This window comes from Typopeltis vanoorti, chromosome 16 (assembly GCF_054136105.1).
Source record: "Typopeltis vanoorti isolate ZY-2024b chromosome 16, IOZ_Tvanoo_1.0, whole genome shotgun sequence".
NCBI lineage: Eukaryota > Metazoa > Arthropoda > Arachnida > Uropygi > Thelyphonidae > Typopeltis > Typopeltis vanoorti.
Genome location: NC_143564.1, coordinates 78,539,396 through 78,564,211, shown reverse-complemented (window position 1 = coordinate 78,564,211; position 24,816 = coordinate 78,539,396). Strand labels below are relative to the sequence as shown.

General features: G+C 33.9%; 1 protein-coding gene across 1 annotated transcript in view; it reads left to right on the top strand.

Moving 5' to 3' along the window:
• Lon (lon protease homolog, mitochondrial) overlaps window positions 1-24,816 on the top strand; it is a 319,254-nt gene that overhangs the window by 118,238 nt on the left and 176,200 nt on the right. The window contains exons 7-8 of the mRNA XM_090406689.1: window positions 5,046-5,104; window positions 23,027-23,110. Of these exons, the coding sequence (XP_090262815.1) occupies window positions 5,046-5,104; window positions 23,027-23,110 (143 nt within the window). The remainder of the gene's footprint in view (window positions 1-5,045; window positions 5,105-23,026; window positions 23,111-24,816) is intronic.

Sequence of the window (24,816 nt, the reverse complement as noted above, 5' to 3'; positions counted from 1 at the left end):
AAGTTCCTGTCAAATAAGTCAGCTTGTGCTCTTAGAGAATACAGAGACAAAAGAAGATAGAAAATAAATATCAAGATGGTGGTAAGATATTCTAGAGGTTATTGAAGAAGCTTAGAAAAGGAGGAAAGAGTGCTGTAAAAGGAGTTAGAGATGATAAAGGTGACATGAAAACAGGAGAAAAAGATATTCTTGAAGTATAGAGTAATTACTTTGAAAAATTGCTAAATGAAACAAGCAGTGATGATAGCACGTTGGTAAAAAACACTGACCATGCATGCAGTCAGGAATACATATCCATACTTGAAGTAGAAAAAGCCATCAAAGGCTTGAAATGTGGAAAGGCAGCAGGCGTAGATGATATTCGACATAAATGCTGAATTATGGTGGTATAAAAGTCTTACAGTGGCTGCACTGCATAGTTCAGAAGGCGTGGACAAAGGGACAAATTCCCGATGATTAGAGTAGAGCTCTCATAGTACCCATATATAAAAAAGGAAAATAAAACTGAATGTGAGAATTACAGAGGTATTTCCCTACTGAGTGTTCCTGGCAAAATTTTTTGCCAGTATAAGTGAGAAACGGTTGAGAAGAATTGTGGAAGAAAAGCTTGATGAACAAGATCATGCTGCATTCAGGCCAAATAGAGGCTGTCAGGATCAGATCTTCACTTTACGACAAATAGTTGAAAAATCATGGGAATATAACAAAGATCTGTATTTAAGTTTTGTCGATCTGGAAACGGCGTATGACAAGGTGCCAAGAGAGGAGCTATTCAATACGCTACAGTTATATGGTGTCGATGAGGCATTATATCAAGCAATACTTAGTCTTTATTTGAGTTGTATGTCAGCAGTTAGAATTGAAGGAAGTACAGGAAGATGGTTTAATGTTAAATCTGGTGTGAGACAAAGATGTACATTATCCCCTCTGTTATTCATTATCTATATGGATCACATTATGAAGGAAAGTAGTATTAAACATGATATCAGAATTGGAGATGTTAATGGTATGCTCTTTGCTTTATGTGGACGATGTTATATTTCTAAATAAATCTGCTACAAGTTTGCAAGATTCCCTTTCTAAATTGAATAACTGTTGTAATAGATATGGTATGAAGCTCAGCATTAAAAAGACAAACACAATGAAAATAGGTAGAATTGTTGAAAATGTCAATTGTGTTGTAAATGGAGAATTTGTGGAACAAGTAAAACATTTCAGCTACGTAGTCACAATTTTTAGTGAAGATGGTAAATTAACTATGGAAATAGACAACAGAATCAGCAAAGCTGGTATGGTGGAAAGTCAGTTGAATAAATTCATATGGAATAAGAGAGAATTTAGTCAGAACACTAAATTAGCTGTATACAAAACAGTGTTCAAACCAGTTTTAACTTGTCGATCTGAGAACTGGGTCAGAAATAAAACACTGGAGTAAAGAATAGTGACCGCAGATATGAGGGTTCTGAGAAAGATTAGATGTGTGAACAAATGGCATCAATGACAATATCATATTAAAAAACAATAATATTAGGAAAGAATTTGACATTGTCAGCATCCAGGAATGCGTTAGCAGAGCTAATCTCAGGTGGTATGGTCACTTAAACAGAATGGTCGAGGAAAGATAGCAAAGCAAGTATTCTCTGCCAAGTTGGCAGGAAAATGACCCAGAGGACGACCAAGATATAGGTGGATTGATATGGTAAAAAGTGCCTTTGAAGATAGATATATAAATATATGATCTGACAGTGTTGTAGATTTGGCAGAAAATTGTAGGTAAGAAGTTAGTAATGATGTAAATTTTTCATGTAGTACTATCATATCCTGTACACCCCTTGACGGTACATGTCAGGAATTTGATGATGATGATGTTCCAACATAAAAATGTGCACAAATTCAGATGGAGAGAAGAAGCAAGGACTAAGAAAAGTCTCATTGACTATGTTATTGTTGATAGTGATGTTTTTTCCCTGGTACAGGACACCAGAGTGTACAGAGGATTTGAAATTGGAAGCAATCTCTATTTAGTCTTGAGCAGAATGAAATTGAATTTCATATTGAAAAGAAATAACATGTAAGAAAGTTTTAAAGTGATGAAAGTTGAGCAGATCTCAGATGGGAACTGTAGACTAAAATACACAAAGATTATTGAAGAAAAATTGAAAGAGTTTGAGAACAGGAACCAAACCTCGGAGATTCAGTGGCAAGCCTTAAATCAGACCTCCATGGTGGACACAGGAAGTTAAAGAGGCAGTGAAGGAAAAGAAGAAAGCATATCAAAAGTTCCTGATAAATAAGTAAGCTTTTGCTCTTAGAGAATGCAGAGACAAAAGAAGATAGAAAATAAATATCAAGATGGTGGTAAGATATTCTGGAGGTTATTGAAGAAGCTTAGAAAAGGAGGAAAGAGTGCTGTAAAAGGAGTTAGAGATGATAAAGGTGACATGAAAACAGGAGAAAAAGATATCCTTGAAGTATAGAGTAATTACTTCGAAAAATTGCTAAATGAAACAAGTAGTGATGATAGCACGTTGGTAAAAAACTCTGACCATGCATGCAGTCAGGAATACATATCCATATTTGAAGTACAAAAAGCCATCAAAGGCTTGAAATGTGGAAAGGCAGCAGGAGTAGATGATATTCAACCAGAAATGCTGAAGTATGGTGGTATAAGTCTTACAGTGGCTGCACTGCATAGTTCTGAAAGCCTGGACAGAGGGACGAATTCTCCATGATTGGATTAGAGCTCTAATAGTACCCATATATAAAAAGGGAAATAAAACTGAATGTGAGAATTACAGAGGTATTTCCCTACAGAGTGTTCCTGGCAAGATCTATGCAAGTATACTTGAGAAACAGTTGAGAAGAATTGTGGAAGAAAAGCTTGGTGAAGAACAAGCTGGATTCAGGCCAAATAGAGGCTGTCAGAATCAGATCTTCAGTTTACGACAAATAGTTGAGAAAGCACGGGAATATAACAAAGATCTGTATTTATGTTTTGTCGACCTAGTCCCTCCAATGTCCCACCCTGGAGTATACCGTATTTATTGCTACTGTAACATACCATATATAGGGGAAACAGGACACACAATTCCTATCAGACAAAAAAAACATAAATAACACATTAAATATAATGACTATGGTGAGACTGGCCTTTCTGATCATGCCCTGTGAACATCTTACATAGAATTGACTGGAAAAGCGCTAGTTGTTTACAACACATACCAAAACATGGTATGAATGCAAATTTAAGGAAGCCTGTGAGATTATTATCAACCACCCCAATCTGAACAATAATGATGGTCTAAAAATCCCAAACATATGGAAGGCACATATTCAACCCATGGAACCTTCCTCTCTAAGAGTGGCTATAAACAGGACTGTAGATAATCCAGGATCCTAAATCAAAATAAAAATTGTAATGCTAAAAATAGGATATAATTTTTACTGAAAGAAAATTATCTAGAAGAAACCTTGTGTAGAGACTGAAGTGCTCTGAGGACATCATGTTGGAGGCTTAATGGATTGTATACAGCAGTGCTTCCCAAACTGTGGGCCATGGCCCTCTTTGGGGCCGTAGGTTTTGTTGAGGGGGCTGTGAAATAATGAAAACAAATTTAAAATCTTTTAAGACTAAGTAGATTCTTTTTATCTTAAAAGAAACATTTAATTTTTATTATTTATTATTTCTGTTTTGTTATTTTTTATATTTTAATGGAAAAAAATCATACATTGGTGTGGGTTCACAAATTTTGCTTCCTGCATATTTCTGCACTTTATGAATATTAGTAAATATATGCTTATTCATATAAGTTTCATTTCAAAGCAGAAATCTAAGAATTGCAGTTTCAAATATTTCACCTGATATTGGTGTAGCAGTATTGAAACACATCCATCACATTAAATTGTTATTAAACTTCTTTCATGTTTTTAATTCTTTCTTTATTACTATTCATTTTACGTTTCATGTGCTTGTATTGCAAATATACAATAACAATAAATCTATTTATATAAAAATATGAGAAAATGTGTATGTATCATGCTAAAAATATAATATTTGCATTTGATTTTTGCAATATTCGCTGTGTATGTTTTGTATTGAATATAAATATAATAATATGTCTATATTACGATTTTTTTTCGAGAGGAGCAGTGATATATTTTAATTTTTCCAAAGGGGGCCCTGACATCCAGAAGTTGGGGAAGCACTGGTATACAGTGCTTCACTGAGACATCTTCGGTATACACTGGTATACCGAAGATGTCTCAGTGAATGAGACGAAATATAGGAAGTATTAAATTCTGTTTTAATCCTTTCTGAGTGCTGTATACAATCCATTAAGCCTCCGACATGATATCTATAGGAAAGAATGTTTGCTCATGTTATCATAAATATTTAGCTTGATGTAGTTTCTAAATAATAATTATTATTTTTTTAATTTTTTTTTTTTTTTTTTAACTAGAGGTCATGCCAGTAGAATAACCTGTGATCAAATCATTGTTTCTCTAGCTTCCTGTATGTAATGTAATAACTCAGCTTGTCCTGTACATTTGTATATGCTCCAGATGATGATCTTAAAATGAAGATCAAAACTTCGGGAAATTAAAAGAGTTATTTATAACACAGTTGTAAAGTTCATAATTTCTAAAATGAATGCTGATCACTGTGCAACACTAAAAGAAAGGATGCCAAAAACAATTCCATTTCTGAAGAGTTTTACTAGTAGTTTGAAAAATTTGTCATATGATAGACAAAATCATTAAAAGGGAGTGTGTTAGATTATGTGAGGAATAGTGTATGAAAATAAAGACTTCAAACTATGTTTTTTTTTTGTTTTTTTTATGTCACTCACATATCTCCTTCTGAATATTTTATACTGCTAATGAATATTTAATCTGTAGTGATTGATGTGTGAAATTTAGATAACAAGGCCATGGAGAACTTTATTTTTCATATTCATGTAGTAATTATTTCAGAAGTGAAAATTAAAATTGTAGTAAATTATTTTTCCACATTATAATAATCATTTTTGCCTGAATTCTTTTAGGAGCAGCCCTAACTGGTGCAGAACCCCACGAATTACAGGAAATTCTTGAAGAAACTCATGTAAGAAAAAATACATCACATTTTTATTTTCTCTAGTTCCAGTGTTGGCTGTCATTTTCATTATAAAATATAAAATGTTATGATTTAAATATTTCTATTTTAAGAAAATGAAATGTTTGTTATTATAACATCAGCATGGTTTCCTCCTTCCCCCATATCATTCCTTTGAAAAACTTGTCATATGACAGACAAAATTCATTAAAAGGGAGGGAGAGAGAAAGATTTTTAAAAATGTTTTTAAAAAAACTATTATTCCTAATGCATTGTTGTAATGCTAATGATTTGTAAGAGCAATACAAGCATGGAAATGATTTCATGCAGTCATGAAATGGTATGTTTATGAAACATACCATTTCATGACTGTCTGAAATTACATTCTTGTATAGCATCATCATTCATTATACAACATTTGATTTGTAGACATAATTTGATCTAATTTTGCCATTAGAATGATTCTGTCAAAACCAAAGTTTGAAGTGATTGGGGAATTGTTCAAGACACCCCTTTAATTCTTAATCATAAAAATTAAAGGGATGCAGGTGAAAATCTTTTTGAACCTAAGAGCAAAAATTGCTACACTGCAGTATGTGCATGATGTCTGTGATAGTTTTACACTGTCAAATTTTACAGAAATATTGGCACTTTTTTTAGAGGGGGAGGAAAGGAAGGACAAATACTTCTAAAGTTGGAGTGCAATTTATGAAACATTTTGAGCCATTTTTAGTTTACCAGAAGTCTACATATAATTTAGTAATGGTGGTTGGCGGTAGATGGCATTGGTGTAAATGATGAAGGTAGTTGCGGTTGGTGGAGTGGTAGAGACAGAGAGTTGTAGAGTAATGTGTCCTCCCTCGATGAGTCTTTGGACTCCTTGGAGATGTTACGAAATAATAATAATAATTTTGTTTTGCTCATTTTTGTTGCAATACAAATGGTTTAATTGAAATGATGCAATAAATTTTAATAGAGATTCTAAAATATGACATCCTATTTTATTTATGCATATTATTTTGCTTATGTTATTTGCTACCCTATATTCTACTACATATTTACTACATCATGGCAAAATTTCTTTATAAATGTTTGCATGAAAAATTAACCAGTTATTACAAATTAATGTAAAATACCTAAAAAATAAAAAAAAAATGTGGGCCTTCAATTTGCAGTATAGGAAGCATTAATTCAGAAATCTTTCAGTGCAAATTGTTTAGATTTCTGAAAAAAATGGCTTTGAAATTTAATTAAGAAATTTTTTTTAAGTATTAACTCATTATTATTATTTGGTTACTAATGTGGAGACTGTAGACTTATAATTGGAAGTAAACTAACATTTCACCATTAACACAATACTCATACTTTGCTTTGAATTGATTCACTGACAGAGCACTCGCATTGTCCTCATGCTTTGCTAACTAAACTCTTTCTCAGTTTCCAGGGTGACCACTAGTTCTGCTCACCCTAAACTAACTGAAAAACTTCCCCTGTATCAATCGTATAAAACCCATTAAGTAATTTAAGCAGGGCCAGTTTGCCTGCTTGTGGAATGAAAAACCCCAGATAAACTGAGGGGGAAAACCCTGCTGTCCACACCCAAGACCAGCTAACTTGGCTATGGCTGAGGAAGATCCTTAAGCTCCTCACATCTTCGACAGGAATCGAACCTAGGACACTCCTTTCCCCAGGCACATGGTAGCAAAGCGCATAGCCACTAGGCTAACCATGCAGAAAAAAAAATCTAGTCCTAAAATGCTTGCTAACCACACTCTTATACAATTTCCATGCATGACCTCTTGTTCTCGCTCTCCTCCTGCCATGTATTGAAAAAAAGGTCTTTGTGACATTCCTGTAAAACCCCCTTTATATGTTTCTATCATGTCACCTCTTTTTTTGCCTATCAGCTAGCCAGATAGGAGAGCGCACACACAGGAACTTAAAAATTTATGGGTAACGATAATTTTGAACTTCCACTACTATCTTATATATATACACACACATGCATTTATACACAAGGCGGGGGAGGAGCGGTGGATATGGAAAGTTCTGATAAACACCTATAGCAAAAATGATATTAAAGCATATGAATAACCACAAGGAAGAATGTATTTTAAAACCCCTTAATCCCCATGTTTCCTCAAATTGTGATAATTTGTTCTTTTTCTGTGTACGAAGACGTGTGTATACAACAACTCAAGGTGTTGAAGGGTGTTGAAGTTCAGTGCTTTTTTTTTGCCATATCATATATATACGTGTGTGTATATATACACGCACACATGATACTCTGCAGTTAGTCTGATGATGAGATGAGCTACTCATGACCAGATGTGTATCTGTATTAAACATTTCATTTTTTCCTTATATAATTTACATGTTTAGTAAGTTCATTATGAGTTAATTACATTAGTATTAATAATCAGATTTGCATTCTACACAAAAATCTACACAATTTTAGAGATTGACCACTCACTGTAGTAACTTACATTTGAAGCTCGCAAGCTTATAGAGAGAGTGATATTTCTTAAACGCTGCCATCACTCCGATCATTCAGAATTTTGCCATTAAAGAAACCAAATCTTCTGGTATGTATTTGAATTATTTAATTGCTCATAAATCCTTGTTAACCTTCTCTTATGTTCCAAACTTGACTTATCCAAAGTTAATAATGATTTAACAATAATTGCAAACAAACGTTAAACCCATGATTATATAATATATATATAATATTATCAGTCATATATCTCAGGAATCTGGTATGAAGCATTTCTGAGATTCAGTCAGAAACTTACTCAAAAGTTGGGTGAAAATAATTCTACATTTTAAAGACCTTAAGCTTCCTTCTACTAATCTTTCCCTGTCTGCATTTCCCAGAGTTTACTAGATTCTTTATTCTTTCTGTTTCTCCTCTTCTGGCTATATTGACTGTATCAAAGATATTTGCATTGAAGACATCATCCCATATGTTCAGACATCTGAATATATGGAATTTGTGTTTTATCACTCTTGTAAATTCTGGTCTTACAGACCATGGAGTTTTTTAGTCACAGAATCCTTTGGAATATTTCAGAAATTCTTCATGTCCACCTCTTTAAGAATCTGTTTTAAGAATTTTATGAAGCTCTCTGTACATTTGATATTGTAGTAATCTCCCCCCCCCCATTGTTGTTGTTGTTGTTATTAATTGATTTTGTATTATTGTTATATTATAAAATATCTAAAATGTACTTTATATTATCATGTTGAATGTTTGTGAATAGCTCTAGTAGACAAACTTCATCATCACACTGCTTATTAGAGGTCTGAAGGGTTTGAAAAAAAATCAAGATTTTGTCCCTAAAGCAGGGTTTTCTGATCCACCCATTAAAGTTGGTTTTTCAATAGAGAGGTTAAAAATTAACAGAAGATATAGAAATCAGTGAATCAGTTGAAGATCACATAAAATAGTGATTAAGCATTTGTGGTATATTAAAAGGCAATATTTAAAAGCTTAGACAAAAAAAAAAAAAAGAACAGTGTTCTTAGATAGTAGGATAAGGATATTTCTAGAACCATAGAAGATAAAGAATGCTTTCAAGAAGTAATATTGAATAAGAAAAGAAAGAAAACCATATCTAAAAGAGATCTCAGTGAGGAAAAGACACAAAGAAAGCCAGAATAATTTCATATCTAATTTAGAGATTTAACGAAATTCAGTCCAATAACTTATAAACCTTTAATTATTTGAATCAGGAAATAAGAGAGAAAATGTAAGAATCAATGGGATTGATAAAAAGTATTATAGTATTTCAGGATTTATAATCACATAAAAGAATTAGAAATACTGACAAGCGTTATACCGCAGGGCTCAAGTACTTGGTCTTCTGTTGTTTAATTTGTACATCAGTGATATAGGAAATGATTTGATGGGAAATATTCAGTTGTTTGCTGATGATGCAAAACTGGAAAGAGCGATAGTCATTGAGGTGATGTATAGATCCTGCAGGATGACTTAAATAGATTAGCAACATGTACAAAGGTTTAATGTAGCCAAGTGTTAAGATGGTGCACCTTGGAAAGAAATAATCACAAGCTGTGTGCTATATTGAAGGAACTGAACTGCAGTAAGTTAATGAGGCTATGGACTTGAGGGGGGGGGGGGGGTAATTGGGAATTGAAGCGAGTTTAATTTAGAGGGCATATTGCAAAGATAATCAAAACAGGATGTAATTGGAAATTATTGTTCCCTTTTAGAAGGCTTTAATATGGTCACATAGATTCAATGGTGGGGGTGGGGGTTATAGGATTGACATGGAAGACTTTTTTCAATACATGGTAGGCAGGAAGAGAATTAGAGGTCAGCCCTGGAAATTGTGTAAAAGTGTGGGTGCTGATTGCATTAGGACTAGCTTTTTTGCTGGGAGGGTCCTGAATTTGTGGAATGGGTTGCTAGAGAAGGTTATTCATCATCAGTGAATGAGTTTAAGGAGAGGTATGGTAAGTATTGTGTGAATAATGGATCTCCTGCAATAAGTCTTCTGACTCCATGGAGATACCCATATAATAATAATACAACAGTCCAGAAATAATCTGTTAGAACACAATTTGTGTATGAATTTAATGATCTTTTAAATAACTTCAAAAACAATAAATCACCTGAAGAAGATGATAGTAATATGGAATTACTACCATCAAATGTGCTGATGAAACTCTTAAACCACGACAACAGATTTCCTGAATAGAATATAGGATTGGGAAGACACACTAGAATCCTTACAGAAAGTCATAGTTATTCTAGTTTTTTTATTTTTTTTTAAGGCAGCCTATTCCCTGATAATTTCTAGTCTTTATGGCTATAAATAATAGTTACAAAATATTATTATTATTTGACACCTTCAGGGAGTCCATAGACTCATCGAGGGAGGGCACCTTCTCTACAGCTCTCTCCATCGTTCAATCCGCCAACTACAACTAACCACAACTATGCCAACGCCATCTACCACCACCACTAGTTTTTCCACAGACAATTGCAAACATCCATGCCCACGGCAGGATTCTAACCTGCAGCCTTTTGGCTGGAGAGTGAATACACTAACCACTCGGCCAGCCAGGCTGGCTAATAATGGATCTCCTATAAAATTTATATTTTATAAATTTTATAGTCACAGCGTCAAGTTGATAGTCTATCTCCGACAAGGTTATCTAAAGCATGTCAGGGTTGATGGAGGACACAGCAGCATAAATGCAATGTTTCAGGTTCTCTTGGCTGTCCACTTTAATTGCATAGATGGTGTCCTTCACATACCCCCACAAGAAAAAATTGAGTGGGATAAGATCCAGCAATCGTGGTGGACAGGGAATCAGTCCTCCACATCCAATCCACTACTGAGGGAAAACCCTGTAGAGAGTTGCACGGACCTCCAAATGCCAGTGTGGCTGGGTACCATCCTGTTGAAAGAGGATGTGTGGTTGCAAGTCTTTGAGTTGTAGAAAAACAATATTTTCCAGCATGTCAAGGTAAATCATTCCATTGATGTTGCTTTCCACGAAAAAAAAATGGGCCAGTGATAGCATTTCGCATTACATGACACCAGACATTTACCTTAGGACTGTCACGCACATGTTTCCGTGACACAGTGAGGATTTTCACTCCCCCATATTTTGACATTGTGCCTGTTCACTTTTCCACTAACATGAAAAGTGGCTTCATCCAAAAAACAGATTTGTGGAAGAAAATCTGGATTCTCGTCAACACGTTCCAGAATTTCAGATGCAAACATTACCCATGGTAGCTTATCATTTTGCTTGATTTCCTGCAACACCTTCCTATATGCGTAGATGCAACTTATGATGGACGACCTTATGAACAGAGGAGCGGGGTATTTGCAGTTCACATGCTGCTCTCCTAACGGATTTTGGGCTTCACACCAAGGTCTCGCGAATCCTCTCGCACACCATCAGGTGTGCGGGAGGATTCACGATTTGGGTACTGCCTTTTTTTGCGCACTTGATGGAACTTACTACTTTGATTGATTTTAGCTCAGCTAACCACCACACAACTTGTTCTTTCTCTGCCCCTGATGAATGTTTAAAACTACAACAGCCCTGTCCAGCAGTGCCATTGCATCCTAACACAGGAAAAGATTCTGGATGAAACTTGTAGGGTCTCTGCAGCATTGGAGCAACTCAAACCTTACATATTTCTGCATTTTGATTTTTTTCCGTTCTTTGAAACCAGAGAGGTCTAATGTGGACACCCTGTATCTACAAAGGTGGTCTGAAAAGTTCTCGGCCTAACAATGAAAAAAAAATTTATAATTTCAAAATTATTTTTAATTTTCGACATAATCTCCCTTAAGACTAATACATTTATTCCAGTGCCATTATCCCATCCCTGTAGTGGTTTTCAGTAAGATCTGCAAAATACCCCTCTACAGCTGCAATCGCCTCTTGATTTGAAGAAAAACGCTAACCTGTGAGGAAGAGTTTTAGTTTTGGGAAGAGATAGACATCAGAAGGAGCCAAATCTGGGGAATAGGGTGGATGTTCCACCAATTCATAGTGCAGATCCCTTAATTTTCCCATTGCCAAAACACCTTTGCACACAGTTGCATTGTCCTGATGAAAGATGATTTTTTCTTCTGCAAACCGGATCTTTTCTCACAAATTTTTTCATCTAGTCTGGTTAAAAGATCAGAATAATATTCTCCGGTTATTGTTTTACCCTTTTCAAGATAAATAATAAACAAAATGCCTTTAGCTTTCCAAAACATCGATGCCCGTGACCTTTCCTGCTGATGGAACTGACTCTGTCTTCTTTGATGCTGAACAACTGGCTTCTGTCCACTGTTTTGACTGCTGTTGGATTCTGGTGTGTAATGATGAATCCAAGTCTCATGCATAGTAATACATCGACACACAAACTCAGTTTTATTCTTGTTAAAACGCTCCAAGCACTGTTCAGAGATGTTCATGCGAGTGCATTTTTGATCTGCTGTGAGCAAGCACAGCACCCATCTTGTGCAAATCTTTTTCATTTGCAATTTCTTCATGCAAAATATATCCTATACGTTCTTTTGAAATGCCTATAGTCTCAGCAATTTGAGTCTTTGACTCGCCGGTCATCCAATACCATATCGTGCACTTGATCAAAGATTTCTTGTGTCATTGCACTTTTTTCGGACGTCTTTTGCATGGATCATCTACAAAGCTGATACAACCATGTTCAAACCCGGCAGCCCATTTCTTAATTGTTGAAAATGTAGGAGAAGAGTGCCCATAAACTTTTATGAACTTTGAATGAATTTCTTTTGGTGTTAAACCTTCTTTCATAAAGAATTTTATGACTACACGATACTCAATTTTATCCGTTTTAAGGGATACAGACAACACTTTTGTTTCAGAATGACATGCAGTTTCACATGGATGCTTATGACAGATGTACCAACTTAGAAAAAGAAAATCTTGCCGATAGTTTTGCCATCTATAGTCGAGGCCGGGAACTTTTCAGATCACCCTCATATAATAATAATAGAGAAAATTTATATATATAAAAAAAATGCCACTGTTGCACATTCATAGAAATATGCCATTATGCAGTGATGATAGCAACCTTGATACAGTTTGAGATGCAGATGATCGGGTACTCCTTGCCGATAATGAAGATGAATTGCAATATTCTGAACACCATTTAAACCTTATTTCTAAAAAAAAAATTAATGTGGAAATATCTAACATAAAAACCAAAAGTATGACCTTTCAAGGAAAGGAACTAATTTGAAGTAAAGTATTTGCTGAAAATAAAATTCAATTCTTGAGTAAGTAAAAACTGCTTTAACCATCTTGGTGAATAATAAAATTCAAAAATTGCTGCCTAGTACTTAGAATGATTAGTGATATTTTAGAAATTAGCAAGACCAATACTTACTATTGGAGTGAAACCTGGACCTTCAGAAAAGAGGATGAACAACAAACGAATGGCTTACATCAGTTGAAAATGAAATTTATGAGAAGGTCTACAGGATATATATATATATATTGATTGGATGAAAAACAAAGATATATAATGTTGGATATACTATAATACAGTATATCCAACAGTATAGACAAATATGTTTATAGCACATAAATAAAATAGACAAGACCATGATACCTCACCAGGTTCTTCAGTACATCCCTAGAGGAAAGAGACCACTTGGAAGACTAGCCATGTAATGGATTGAGACTGCAACAAAAAAAAGACACTAGGTCTACTATTCAACAGGATGATGATAACATTAAAACTCTACGAATTCATAATTATTTCTACAGTTATATGTGAACACAGTACCATATAGACTTGGACCATTAGAAAAGTTGAAGAAAAAAGACTTGCCTTTGAATGATTAATAGAACTAATTGGATTCAGCCTTAGAAGTAAACATGTACATCAAGACATGAATTATATCTCTCCAGTTATCCACAGAATCAAACACTGAAAACATTACTGCTTTGAGCATGTTGCATTTTTATAATGGCAAGAATGCCATTATAAAAATAATCATGATTTACAATTATGAATCTTTACAATAGTATTTGTACATTAGAATTCTTATAATTAGTTTCAGTTTTGTAAGTACATATTGTCCTCACTTGCTATATGCTGATACATGTAGAAAATGAAAAGTTGTTGATTAATGGTCATTATTTAGTTTACTGAATTTGTTAAATGTTGTTCAATATTATCATTATTTATCATAAAAAGGAGCCTGTGTAGCTCAGTGGATGTGGCGTTTGCATACCACGGCGCTTGGCCGCATGAAGGAAGACTTGGTTTCGAGTCTAGTCGGCGACTAGAGGAAATTTTTCTAAGCCTTTTTTCGACCGGTTCCTGAGTTAGTCGATCTCCGGCACGGGCAAGCAGGTTTTTCCTCCCAGAAACTCAGGTTTTTCGTCCCGTAAACTCAAGAAAATCGACTGTAGAACCCACATTATTTCAGACATTAAATATATTGGGTTAGGGACCACGAGATGGCGGCACATTTGAGCCGTCTCTCTTCACTGTGTACCGCTTAATTAGTGATAGCCTTGGGCCATCTATCTCTGATTGGTACCAGTGGAGATTGAACTGCCCACTCAGTCTCCAAAAGTTAGATAGGGCTAAATGGCCTCGCCTACTTCCGTATACAGGAATAAAAAGGCGTTAGCTGATTTTTTTTTTTTTTTTTTAATCATAAAAAGACTTGATGTTTGTAATAATTTTAATGTTCTTTATTTACTGAATTTGTTAAATGTTGTATACAGTAGTACCATAATTTGTCATAAAAGCCATTATCATTTTGCTAATGACAATGCAGAAGCCATTAACTTAGGATATAGTTGACAAATAGCATGTGTACAGAAAGAAGATTCACAGGAGGCAGATAACTGCATTCTGAAAGCATCAGTAATCAAGTAATGGGAAAAATAGAAATGAGCAGAAAGAAAGACATGAAAATAAGATGAGAGAAGGAAGGAGTGAAGGAGTTAATCAAATGGAAACATAAAGTATAGAAAAGGAACAAGAGCCAAATTTTCCTGATACGTTCTATTTCTATGACTTAAAGAAAATTTAATTTTAATGCTAAAAAGAATTTGTATCATATTTCCTAATGTGACATTACCTGAGGTAAAGCTTTATTAATGCTTAATGTGACAGAGTATAGAAGAGGATACATATGCCAAATAACAAAAAAACATGATAACCACAGTAATTAACTTTATGAAAGGTACAGATACTTTGTACTGAAATTAGCAGTACATCGTCAGTGTGTATGTGGAAACAACAAGCAATTCAAAGAACATGAATAGAAGGTAAAATACATCAATCAGCTTATCAATTAAAACATGCCGGAGAAATAACATTAATAAAAAAGAAAAAAATGTTATTATTTACATAAGGTGAGAAGGAATCTCCCAAAGTTTTGGGGGAGAGAGTGACAATCATTCTAATTCAGGTTAGGCTGGTGTAAAAGGGCTGAATGTTTAAAACTACTTCTATAGAGAAGATATGCTTCATTCCACAGGATTCTATGTTTAGTATCAATATTATGCTGTGCTAAACCAGTCCTTTGAGGTTTCAGGTATACAGTGTAGAATTGTTTATTCTTTTTCCCACAGAATAGCCTGCCTCACAAAATATGTCAAATTACACCCTTAAGGAATCTGGTAAACTCACCCTAAGAATTGCTGTGATTAGCAGACTTTTGATGAATTGATTATATATATGCCGAATGAAGGAAAACTGCATAGTCTCAAGGAAGTTAAAACAGAAAACATTTGTTTTTTCTATTTCTATCATCTATGATTATAAAAAAGAAATCTCATATTTTAGTAATCATTAAAATATAGCAAAAATTTTAATTACAAATATCTCTCTTAATATGAATATCACGTTTTCTGTTTCAGAAACAAAGTTTTAAAATACATTGCAAATAAAAACAGTTTAATGAATTTTGCTTTATTAATATTGCTTTTAATCAGTAATTTTTCAAGTCAAATTTTTATATTTATGTAGTTCATTTGAGCAATAATAATGGATATGGTATTGAAATGTTAAAGAAAAAAACTTGAAATTCAATTCTTCCAGAAAATGAAAATTTATGAGTAATATACTTTGGCAGCTGCATAACATTTGTCATAAATATCATTAGCAGAACTAAAAATGTAAGGTAGATATACTTACACTAATTTCTTTGAAAGTACATTAGGCATGTTTGCCCATTAATTAATCCATAATCTAGAATCTTCTTGATTGAAGGACTAACAATGTCATTCTTTTATGAACTGACTTGTTTTGCAACTACCACAGGTATATTACCTGGCATGTATGGCCATGACTAAAATAGCATTTTAATCTATGTTAAGAACCATTCAGTGAATTTACTGTAGATAAAGATTAAGTCTTATTAAGGTAGTGACTTAGTGACTTAGTGGAAAATCAGAAAAGTCAGAACCTGGTGTAATTAGATGAAGTTTGTGAAATGATTCTTTCTCTGAAGGGAAAGTGTTAAAATTAATTAAGTGGTTATTTATTGGTTCAAGATAAATGACGTATGCTACTGGTGTGTCAAAATAAGAAAATCAGAAAGTGCAAAGGTAGAGCAACAACAAGATATTTCAATGGAAAGCATTATCTTCAAAAATTTTCGTAAGCGATAATCACTCTCCACAACCCATTGCTGCCACTGTAACAAAAGCGCTATTGGCTAAATGAAAGAATGTGTAAAGTAGATGAGAAAGATCTTCACTGTTCGATCATTCAAAGCAGCATATCAGCAGCTCTTCTAGAGAATCACTCATATATATATATATATGCCATCAAAAAAATGCTCTTCACAAGAGAATAAAACATGTAGAGAAGCAGAACCACAGTCACTTGGCAAACTTGATAATCCAGAAGCTTTACATCATACATTAAATGGCGATTTGTTTCTTCTTAAAAGATTTTGGTCAGTGAGAGGGGAAAGAATTCTTCTATTTACACCACCAGACACGCGCACAGAAAAAATGGATACCTCGATACCCGCTGAAAGCAAACTAAACATACCAACTGACCCTAACACATTTGATGTTTTGAACACTCTACCAGAGGAAGAGATGGACACTGGCTGTCCATACTTCCCTAAAACAGTGGATAAATATAAATCTGACAAAGGTAAGCCCTCAACCTCTTGAAAACTAGACAAGTCAATAAAATCAAGACAATAGGAAAATTTTTACAATGGAACTGTCATGGGATCCACCAGAATATTGACGATATCAAGATGTTGTTGCAGAAACACAAACCTTTCTGTTTCTGTCTACAGGAAACTTACTTAAGACCCAATGAGGACCGTACCTTTAGGAATTTCACTGTTGTACTTAAGGATAGAACTGGAGATGGTCCTGCTCATGGAGGAGTAGCTATCCTAGTGGACAGTCATATTCCTTTCCATCAGGTCCAACTTAATACTTCTCTGGAAGCAGTAGCTTCTCTGTGGGATTTCTTATTACAGTATGTTCAATTTATTTACCACCAAATGCTGAGTTAAATGAAATTGATCTTGATAACCTTATCTCGCAACTGCCTGAACTCATACTTTTGATGGCTCTTAATAATAGGTTTAGGTTTTCAACAGAAAAAAGTGTGTACACTTCTGTTGAAAACACACTCATCACCCAGATCCTGAATTAAGAGTGGGACATACTGTTATTCCAGTAGCTACAGAAACCAAGTTTTTAGGACTCATCTTTGACAGAAAACTCACATTTCTAGCACAATTTGTCAACTAAGAGAAAAGTGCAAAAGAACTTTGAACCTCCTTCACACTCTATCCTCTACTGAGTGGGGTGCTGATCGAGCTTCATTGCTCCATCTTTATCATGCACTTATACATTCAAAGCTGGATTATGGATCCCAAGTCTATGGTTCAGCAAGACAGAGTAACCTACGATGGTTGGATTCCATCCATCATCAGGGTATACGGATAGCTACTGGTGCCTTTCGCACTTCACCCACTCAAAGTCTCTATGTTGAAGCAAATGAACCAGCTCTATCACTTCGATGGAAACAGTTGTCTCTTAATTATGCCCTAAAAATAAAATCTCTCCCAGATCACTCTACATGGAATAGTATCTTCTCTCTACATTTGGAAGCTCAATATTCACACACATCAAACTTCTATACATCCTTTTGGTATGCGTATTAAAGAAACTGTGCAAGCTGTTAGTATAAATGTTGATAACATTAGCTACACTAAACATAACAGCATTCCTCCATGGCAGGTTTGCACACCATCCTGCAATCTCTCACTTTGTCAGCTACAGAAATCTTATACCTCATCATCCATTTACCTGCAATTGTTTAATGCACACAGAACAGCACACACTGATTTCTTACCCATCTATACTGATAGTTCAAGAACTGACACTCTTGGCTGTGCTGCTGTGTTTCCTGACATTATTATCTCAAATCAGATCCCACCAGACTGCAGTAATTATACAGCAGAGTTACATGCCATTCAGCTTGCACTTGTGCATATAAAAGAAAACTGCTACCAAAAGTGTATAATTTATACAGACTCATTGAGCTCTTTACAGGCTATCTCCTCTCCTATGTATAATCTGCATCCAGTACTTTATGAGGTGCTACACCTGCTTCACATAATGAAAATCCTTAATTTCAATGTTCAGTTCTGCTGGATTCCCAGCCACATCGGAATCAGAGGAAATGAGGCTGCAGATGCAGCTGCTAAATCAGCTCATACCTTCTCCACACATACACGAGAGAGGAATGAAATTTTCACCTATTTAACCATATACACTCAGGGAAATGCTAGCAGACTCAGGCAAATTGCATGATGTTTTTAATTTTTTAGAAAGAATTAATTTGTACAAACACATTTGACCATAAATTTGTTTATATGTAAATACTTTTCTTAACTTTTATACATACATCTTATTCATTAAGTTAAATCTGACCAATTATGTATTACCATAGGCCTTGATCGTGTATATTTGTATCACCCTGCTGTAATTTTGTTAATATGTAAATACCATAATGCTAAACTTAAATTTTATGCATCATTGCTGTATAATAATTCCTTCTGACTCTTTAAGTATTAGTATAATAATGTTTGTTGTAATCTTACTAGATGTAGACACTGCTTTCCTTGACTTGTTTTGTATATACATATGTTAACCTATAGTTATCTATTATGTACTGCTGAAATCTTTGCAGTAATTTTGTTTATATGTAGATACTGCATCACTTAACATACATTTTGTGTATGCATCTTATTTACTACTATATTTTTAGAATAATCATGTAGTGCTGTAGGACATCTTACCTATTTGTGTACTTTCTAGTAATTCTGGTTATATGTATTGCTAAATTCTGTTTATACTGCATTGCTAAATTTAATTTTCATCCATGCATATTGTATAATAATCCCTTTTTGCCTATTTTTGTACTGCTATAAAGACATCTATTATAATTTTACATATATGTAGATACTGCATTCCTTGGCTTTGTATTTCATATATTATGTATTAACTTATATTGTTAACAATTTTTGCACTACTGTAATAACCTCTGACCTTGTGTGTTGCTGTGCCCTCTGCAGCAGTTCTGTTTACCTAGAGATGCTGCTTTGTGAAACTAGATTCTTGTAGAGACATATTGTTTACAATTTTCTGTAAATGCTAATGTTGTAACCTTTAGTATGGCACAGTTTGACCTTTGTAGTTTTTGTGCTAAATAAACTATAAACCAACCAACCATATAGATAAAGAACAACAGAGGGGATAATGTACATCCCTGTCTGACATCAGATTTAATCAAACTATCTTCCTGTACTCCTTTCAATTCTAACTATTGCTTGACATCGTACAACTGTTTCATTTATAATAGCTTTTCTCTTGTCATATGCCTTTTGCAAGTCTACAAAACTTACAGATCTTTGTTATATTCCCATGATTTCTCAACTATTTGTCGTATAGTGAAAATCTTATCCTGACAGCCTCTATTAGGCCTGAATCCAGCATGTTCTTCACTAAGCTTCCCTTCCAAATCCTTCTCAACTGTTTCTCAAGTATACTTGCATAAATCTTACTAGGAACACTTATTGGGGAAATACTTCTGAATGGGTGTTATAGGATATTGTCTGTTGAGATTTTATGCAAGTACGGGTATCCCTTGCTTAACACGAGATTTGATTAATGCAGTGAAATTAATTGTGACAATCCCTTTATATATGCAGCAAGTTTTAATTAATGTGCCTTTAAATTTACTACGCAGAAACATGCAAGCCTCAAGGACTGTTTCCTGGCCCACAGAAAGAAAGTCGTGAGCATGATGAGATCATTCCTTCCATTAAGCATTAAGAGTGGGTGTATTACAAGCTCCAGTTGTTCTGCTGTATTTACAAATTACGTTGTTCGTAACTTTTTTCATCCAAGAAAGAATTTCATCCAAATTCTCTTAATGATCTGTGTGAGAATGTCAAAGTATTATTTTTTCCACCAAATACGACATCATTGCAACTTTTCAAAGCCTATTTTCTTAAAAAGGCATTCTCAAAGGGAGAAAATGCGATTATGCTCCAAGAATTTTGGAAAAATTTTAACATTAAGCACGCAATTGAAAACATTCATGACTCGTGGGAGCTAGAAGACAAGTGTCTTCTAGCTGCATGAGAGATGTTTGGAAAAACCTTCTGCCAGAATGCACTAATGACTTAGATGGCTTTCAAAATCCTGTGAACAATGTGGTTGATGAAATCGTTGCAATTGGTGAAGGCCTTGGTTTTGATAGTGTTGATGCAGAAGATGTTAAATAATTATTGGATTCAAATTCAAAAAGATTTCAGTTACAAAGGTCTTCTTGAAATTGAACAACAATGCGCATATGAAGACAACAAACAAATAGAATGTTAAGATGAGGTTCCAAAGGAAATAACAATCAAAGAACTGGATGGAATATTTCGCAGTTTCGAATCGCTTAAGCAGCAAGTAATGGATATGGATCGACATGTTAATCAAAGAATGCCTGTTTGCCGAGGTCTAGAGAGTCATTTTACTAGCTATCGTAGAATTTATGCTGATAAGAAAAAACTAAAACTCTTCAAACGACTCTTGATAACTTTTTTTTTTGATAAAAAAAATTGCAGTAACTAATGTAGGTACAAACATTTATTTTGCGTTCATTTTTTTATCTTTGCTAAACGAGTACCATAAAAAACGAATTATTAATACAGCAGTCGATCATGGACGAATTGTAATTTTTACTGTTGATTAGTATATTTGATTAACATGATTTTGATATACGCGGTAACATCGAGGGATTAATTAATCGTGTTAATCAAGTGATACCTGTATACTCTTCTTCGTACTCTTTCCAAATCTCCTTTATCCCTTTGGAACCAAGAACTAATTCTGCACACAATAGTTCAGGTGTGGTCTTATTAAAGCCTTATAAAGAGGCAAAATGACTTCCTTATCCTTACATGTCAAGATTCGCTTCAACATCACAATTATCCCCTGAGCTTTATTTGCAATTTTTGCTTTGTGATCTTTGAACTTCAAATTCCTATCCACCATTATGCCAAGACCCTGATCTCATCCAATAATATATATATCGCTGGAAATCTCACCATGCCAAAGTGCATAACTTTATTCTTACTACAATTAAACTGATAGCCATTTTTGTTTGTCCAAATTTCCAGCCTATTCAAATCATTTTGTAAGTGCTGGATATCAGTAGCATCCCTGATTGCCTTGCCTATCTTCACATCATCGGCATACAATTGCATATCTCCAGTTAGATCCTCCCTAATATCATTAATGTATAGATGGAACAACAATAGCACAAGGACTGAACTCTGAGATACTCCACTAGTCACCTTAAATCTGGCAGATTCACATCCACTGTATCACCTTGTTTTGATATCTGTCAGTCAACTATCCACTTATCCAAGTCAAGAGTTTATGGTTCCAATCCCATATTCTCCATTTTATGCAACAGCCTTTCATGTGGTATCTCATCACATGTATTAGTAAAATCCACCATTATCATAGTGTATCCATTCCCTTTATCCAACTCAGCCATAATATTGTTATAAATTGTGTGTAAATTGCTAAAATATGACCTTCCTTCTTTAGTACAGCCATGCTGTTCCTTGCATCCTGTAGCTTGTCTGTCTACCCATTTCTGTATGCAATTTCTTACCAACCTGTCTGAAATCTTACCCTTGTACAACGGTACCATCATACATTCCTTCAGCATTCATGCTAATATTCCATCTATCCCTATTGCCAAATTCTTATCCAGATTATGCAACAACTGATCAACCTCATTGTCATGCAGCTCTAACTGTTCATCCAATATAACACTTAAAATAATAAATTGGTATTCATATGTTCAAAAATATTTAAACCTATTTAAATCATTTTTAATGGTATTTTTGTCCCTTCCAAGTAAGCTTGTTTCGTATCCATAATACAAAGCAGTATATGCTTTCAGTAATTGACTTCGCTATGGTTCCCAAAGCAGATTGGTTCTCTAAAAAAATCTTCTGAGAACTAAAATATCTTTTTAGATTACAAAAAATTAACTATATAAGAAGACCTTACACAATGCATTTTAAAATATATTCTACAGTCAACTTGCTCTAACAAGCCTATAGAGACTTCTGATTTTGGGGACTTAGTTACAGTGAAAGGTTTGGTTTAATATCATTTTAGTGTAGTATTTGTGCTCTGTCATTTGGACTAGAAACGTTCAGTTTTTCTTTCAAGTGAGTTTACTCTAAGAGTGTGTACTTCAATGAGAAATTACTATATTTTTATGATTATTAGCATTAATTCTTTCTCTTTTGTAATAAATAATAATATTATCTGCAATTATCTTTGCAGGATTACTCGGAGATTTCTTGTAACTAAACTTCTAAACGTTTGGCTGATAAATGCACTCAAAAAATAAAAATTTACACACTTCTAATAGCAGTTGTTTTGAAACATATTTTGTAGTATTAATTGAGTTTTCAGGGTGATTAATGTTATTACATTTGAAAACAACAGCTGATAGAAGTGTAGAGATTTTTTTATATATTCTCTAGTATTTTTATCTTCTTGATGAAGCTATTAGTAAACAGCAAAACATGCACAAATTTAGTTTATTATAATAAATCTACAAGTAGATTTATTATAATCTAGTTGTATGCAATTTCTTACCAACCTCTCTAAAATCTTATTCTTGTTCAATGGTACCATCATACATTCTTTCCATTCCTGTGGTATCATTCCTGAGCTGAGACTCAAGTTTCAGTTTCTGTTAACTATTTCTTCATAGTTTGGTTTCATTGATATTATCTTCTTCAATAATAAGTTAACAAAATAAGTTATATTATGACTTGCCATTGTGTGTGCATCTGGTTTTCTTTTTTGCTTTTATAGATACAAAGAAGACTACTGTTAACACTGTCACTTTTGAAAAAGGAATTTGAGCTGAGCAAACTTCAACAAAAGATTGGCCAAGAAGTAAGTAGTCGAAGTAACTCATAATATTTTAGGCAGTTTTTGTGAGCATCATTAGGAAAGGTGGATTTCATCATAACTAGCAATTATATTGGAAAAAGTACTTGATATATTTTTACTTTCCTTATTTCATTATAACTGTATATATAGATATATTTTTGTTACTGGTTGATTTTTTTACTTTTGTAAATAAATAAATTTATGTAGTTATTTATCTACAATATATATATATATATATATTATATATACATATACAATAAAACCCCATTTTTACGTTCCCGCAATTTATATTTTCCTGTGATTTACATCATTTTCCATTGGTCCCATCTTAAGACCTATTCTTACGATATATTGTTTTCCCACCATTAACAACTTGATGTGGACGTTATTTCCTGTGATTTGCGTTTTTTTCTCGGGTGACAATACTGGTTTTCGAATCAATTTCTGCAAAAATCTGCGCATTTCTTTTCCCAGATGGCATTGCTTTCAGCTGTAGTTTCATTTCTGCTATCATGGTGACTTGCACGCTTGCAGCAGTAATGTAGTGATGAGCGATACCGTGATTTTTCAATCACAGTACGAATTGATATTGCAGAATTTCTGCTGCATAATTTAGCATGTGAAAGTTGCTTGCAAGTTGCGGTGGTGGATTATCCATGGAGAAAAAAGACAGAAAATGTATTTCTGTAGAAGAAAAGATGGCAATTCTGCGACGTGTAGATTGGCATGCCGGAACACGTGAACATTAAGCAAAAGATCTTGGGCTCTCCGTGTCCTCTTTGAACACAATAGTAAAAAACAGGTCAAGTATTGAACCCAATGCAAAGTAATCTGGCGCTATGTCAAAAAAAAAAATGAAAAGCAAAAACAATCAACAATTAAAGATTTTTTAAATAGTTAAATGTAAGTAATTGTAAATTCATTTATTTTCAGTTATTAAATTTTGTAATCTAGTATGTAGACTCACATACTAGCAGGAAGTCCATCTTTTAGCCTTTTCTTAATTTTTTTTTTACATTTCCTGCTATTTACACTTTTTTGGAGTCCTTTCTGTAAAGGTCTTCTGTATACTCTTTCCATCTTTCTTTGAATGTCTGCAGTTTCTGTAAGATAGCTTTTTACACTTTTTTCCATCAGTCCCCTGAAAAGTGTAAAAAAGAGGTTTTACTGTATATATGTGTGTGTGTATATATATATATATATATATATATATTTATTTATCATTGACTTTAATGCAAAATTAAGAAAAAAAATTTTCTCAAATTGAAACGATTGGAATTCATGGATTAGGGGAGAGAAATAAAAATGGAAATATCTTAATAGAATTTACGGAAGTCAACAGACTCTACATCATGAACACATTCTTTAAAAAAACACCCAAAAAAGAAATGGACATGGAGAAGTCAAAAATGAAATGGACTATATCCTCTGTAACAGGATATATATAATGCATGATGTATCAGTCATAAATCAGTTCAGAAAATTGATCATAGACTAATAAGAGCTAAAGTTATGCTGCCCATCTAAACCTCTCTGTTATTAGCATTTATAGATTATGAAAAAAGCCTTTGACAGCATCAAAACTTCTGCAATAATAGAAACTCTAGAAAATCAATCCATACCAAGTGAATATGTGGAACTGTTAAAAGAAATATACAAAAATGGAACAGCAACTATAAGACAACAAATAGAAAGCAACAAGATCCCTA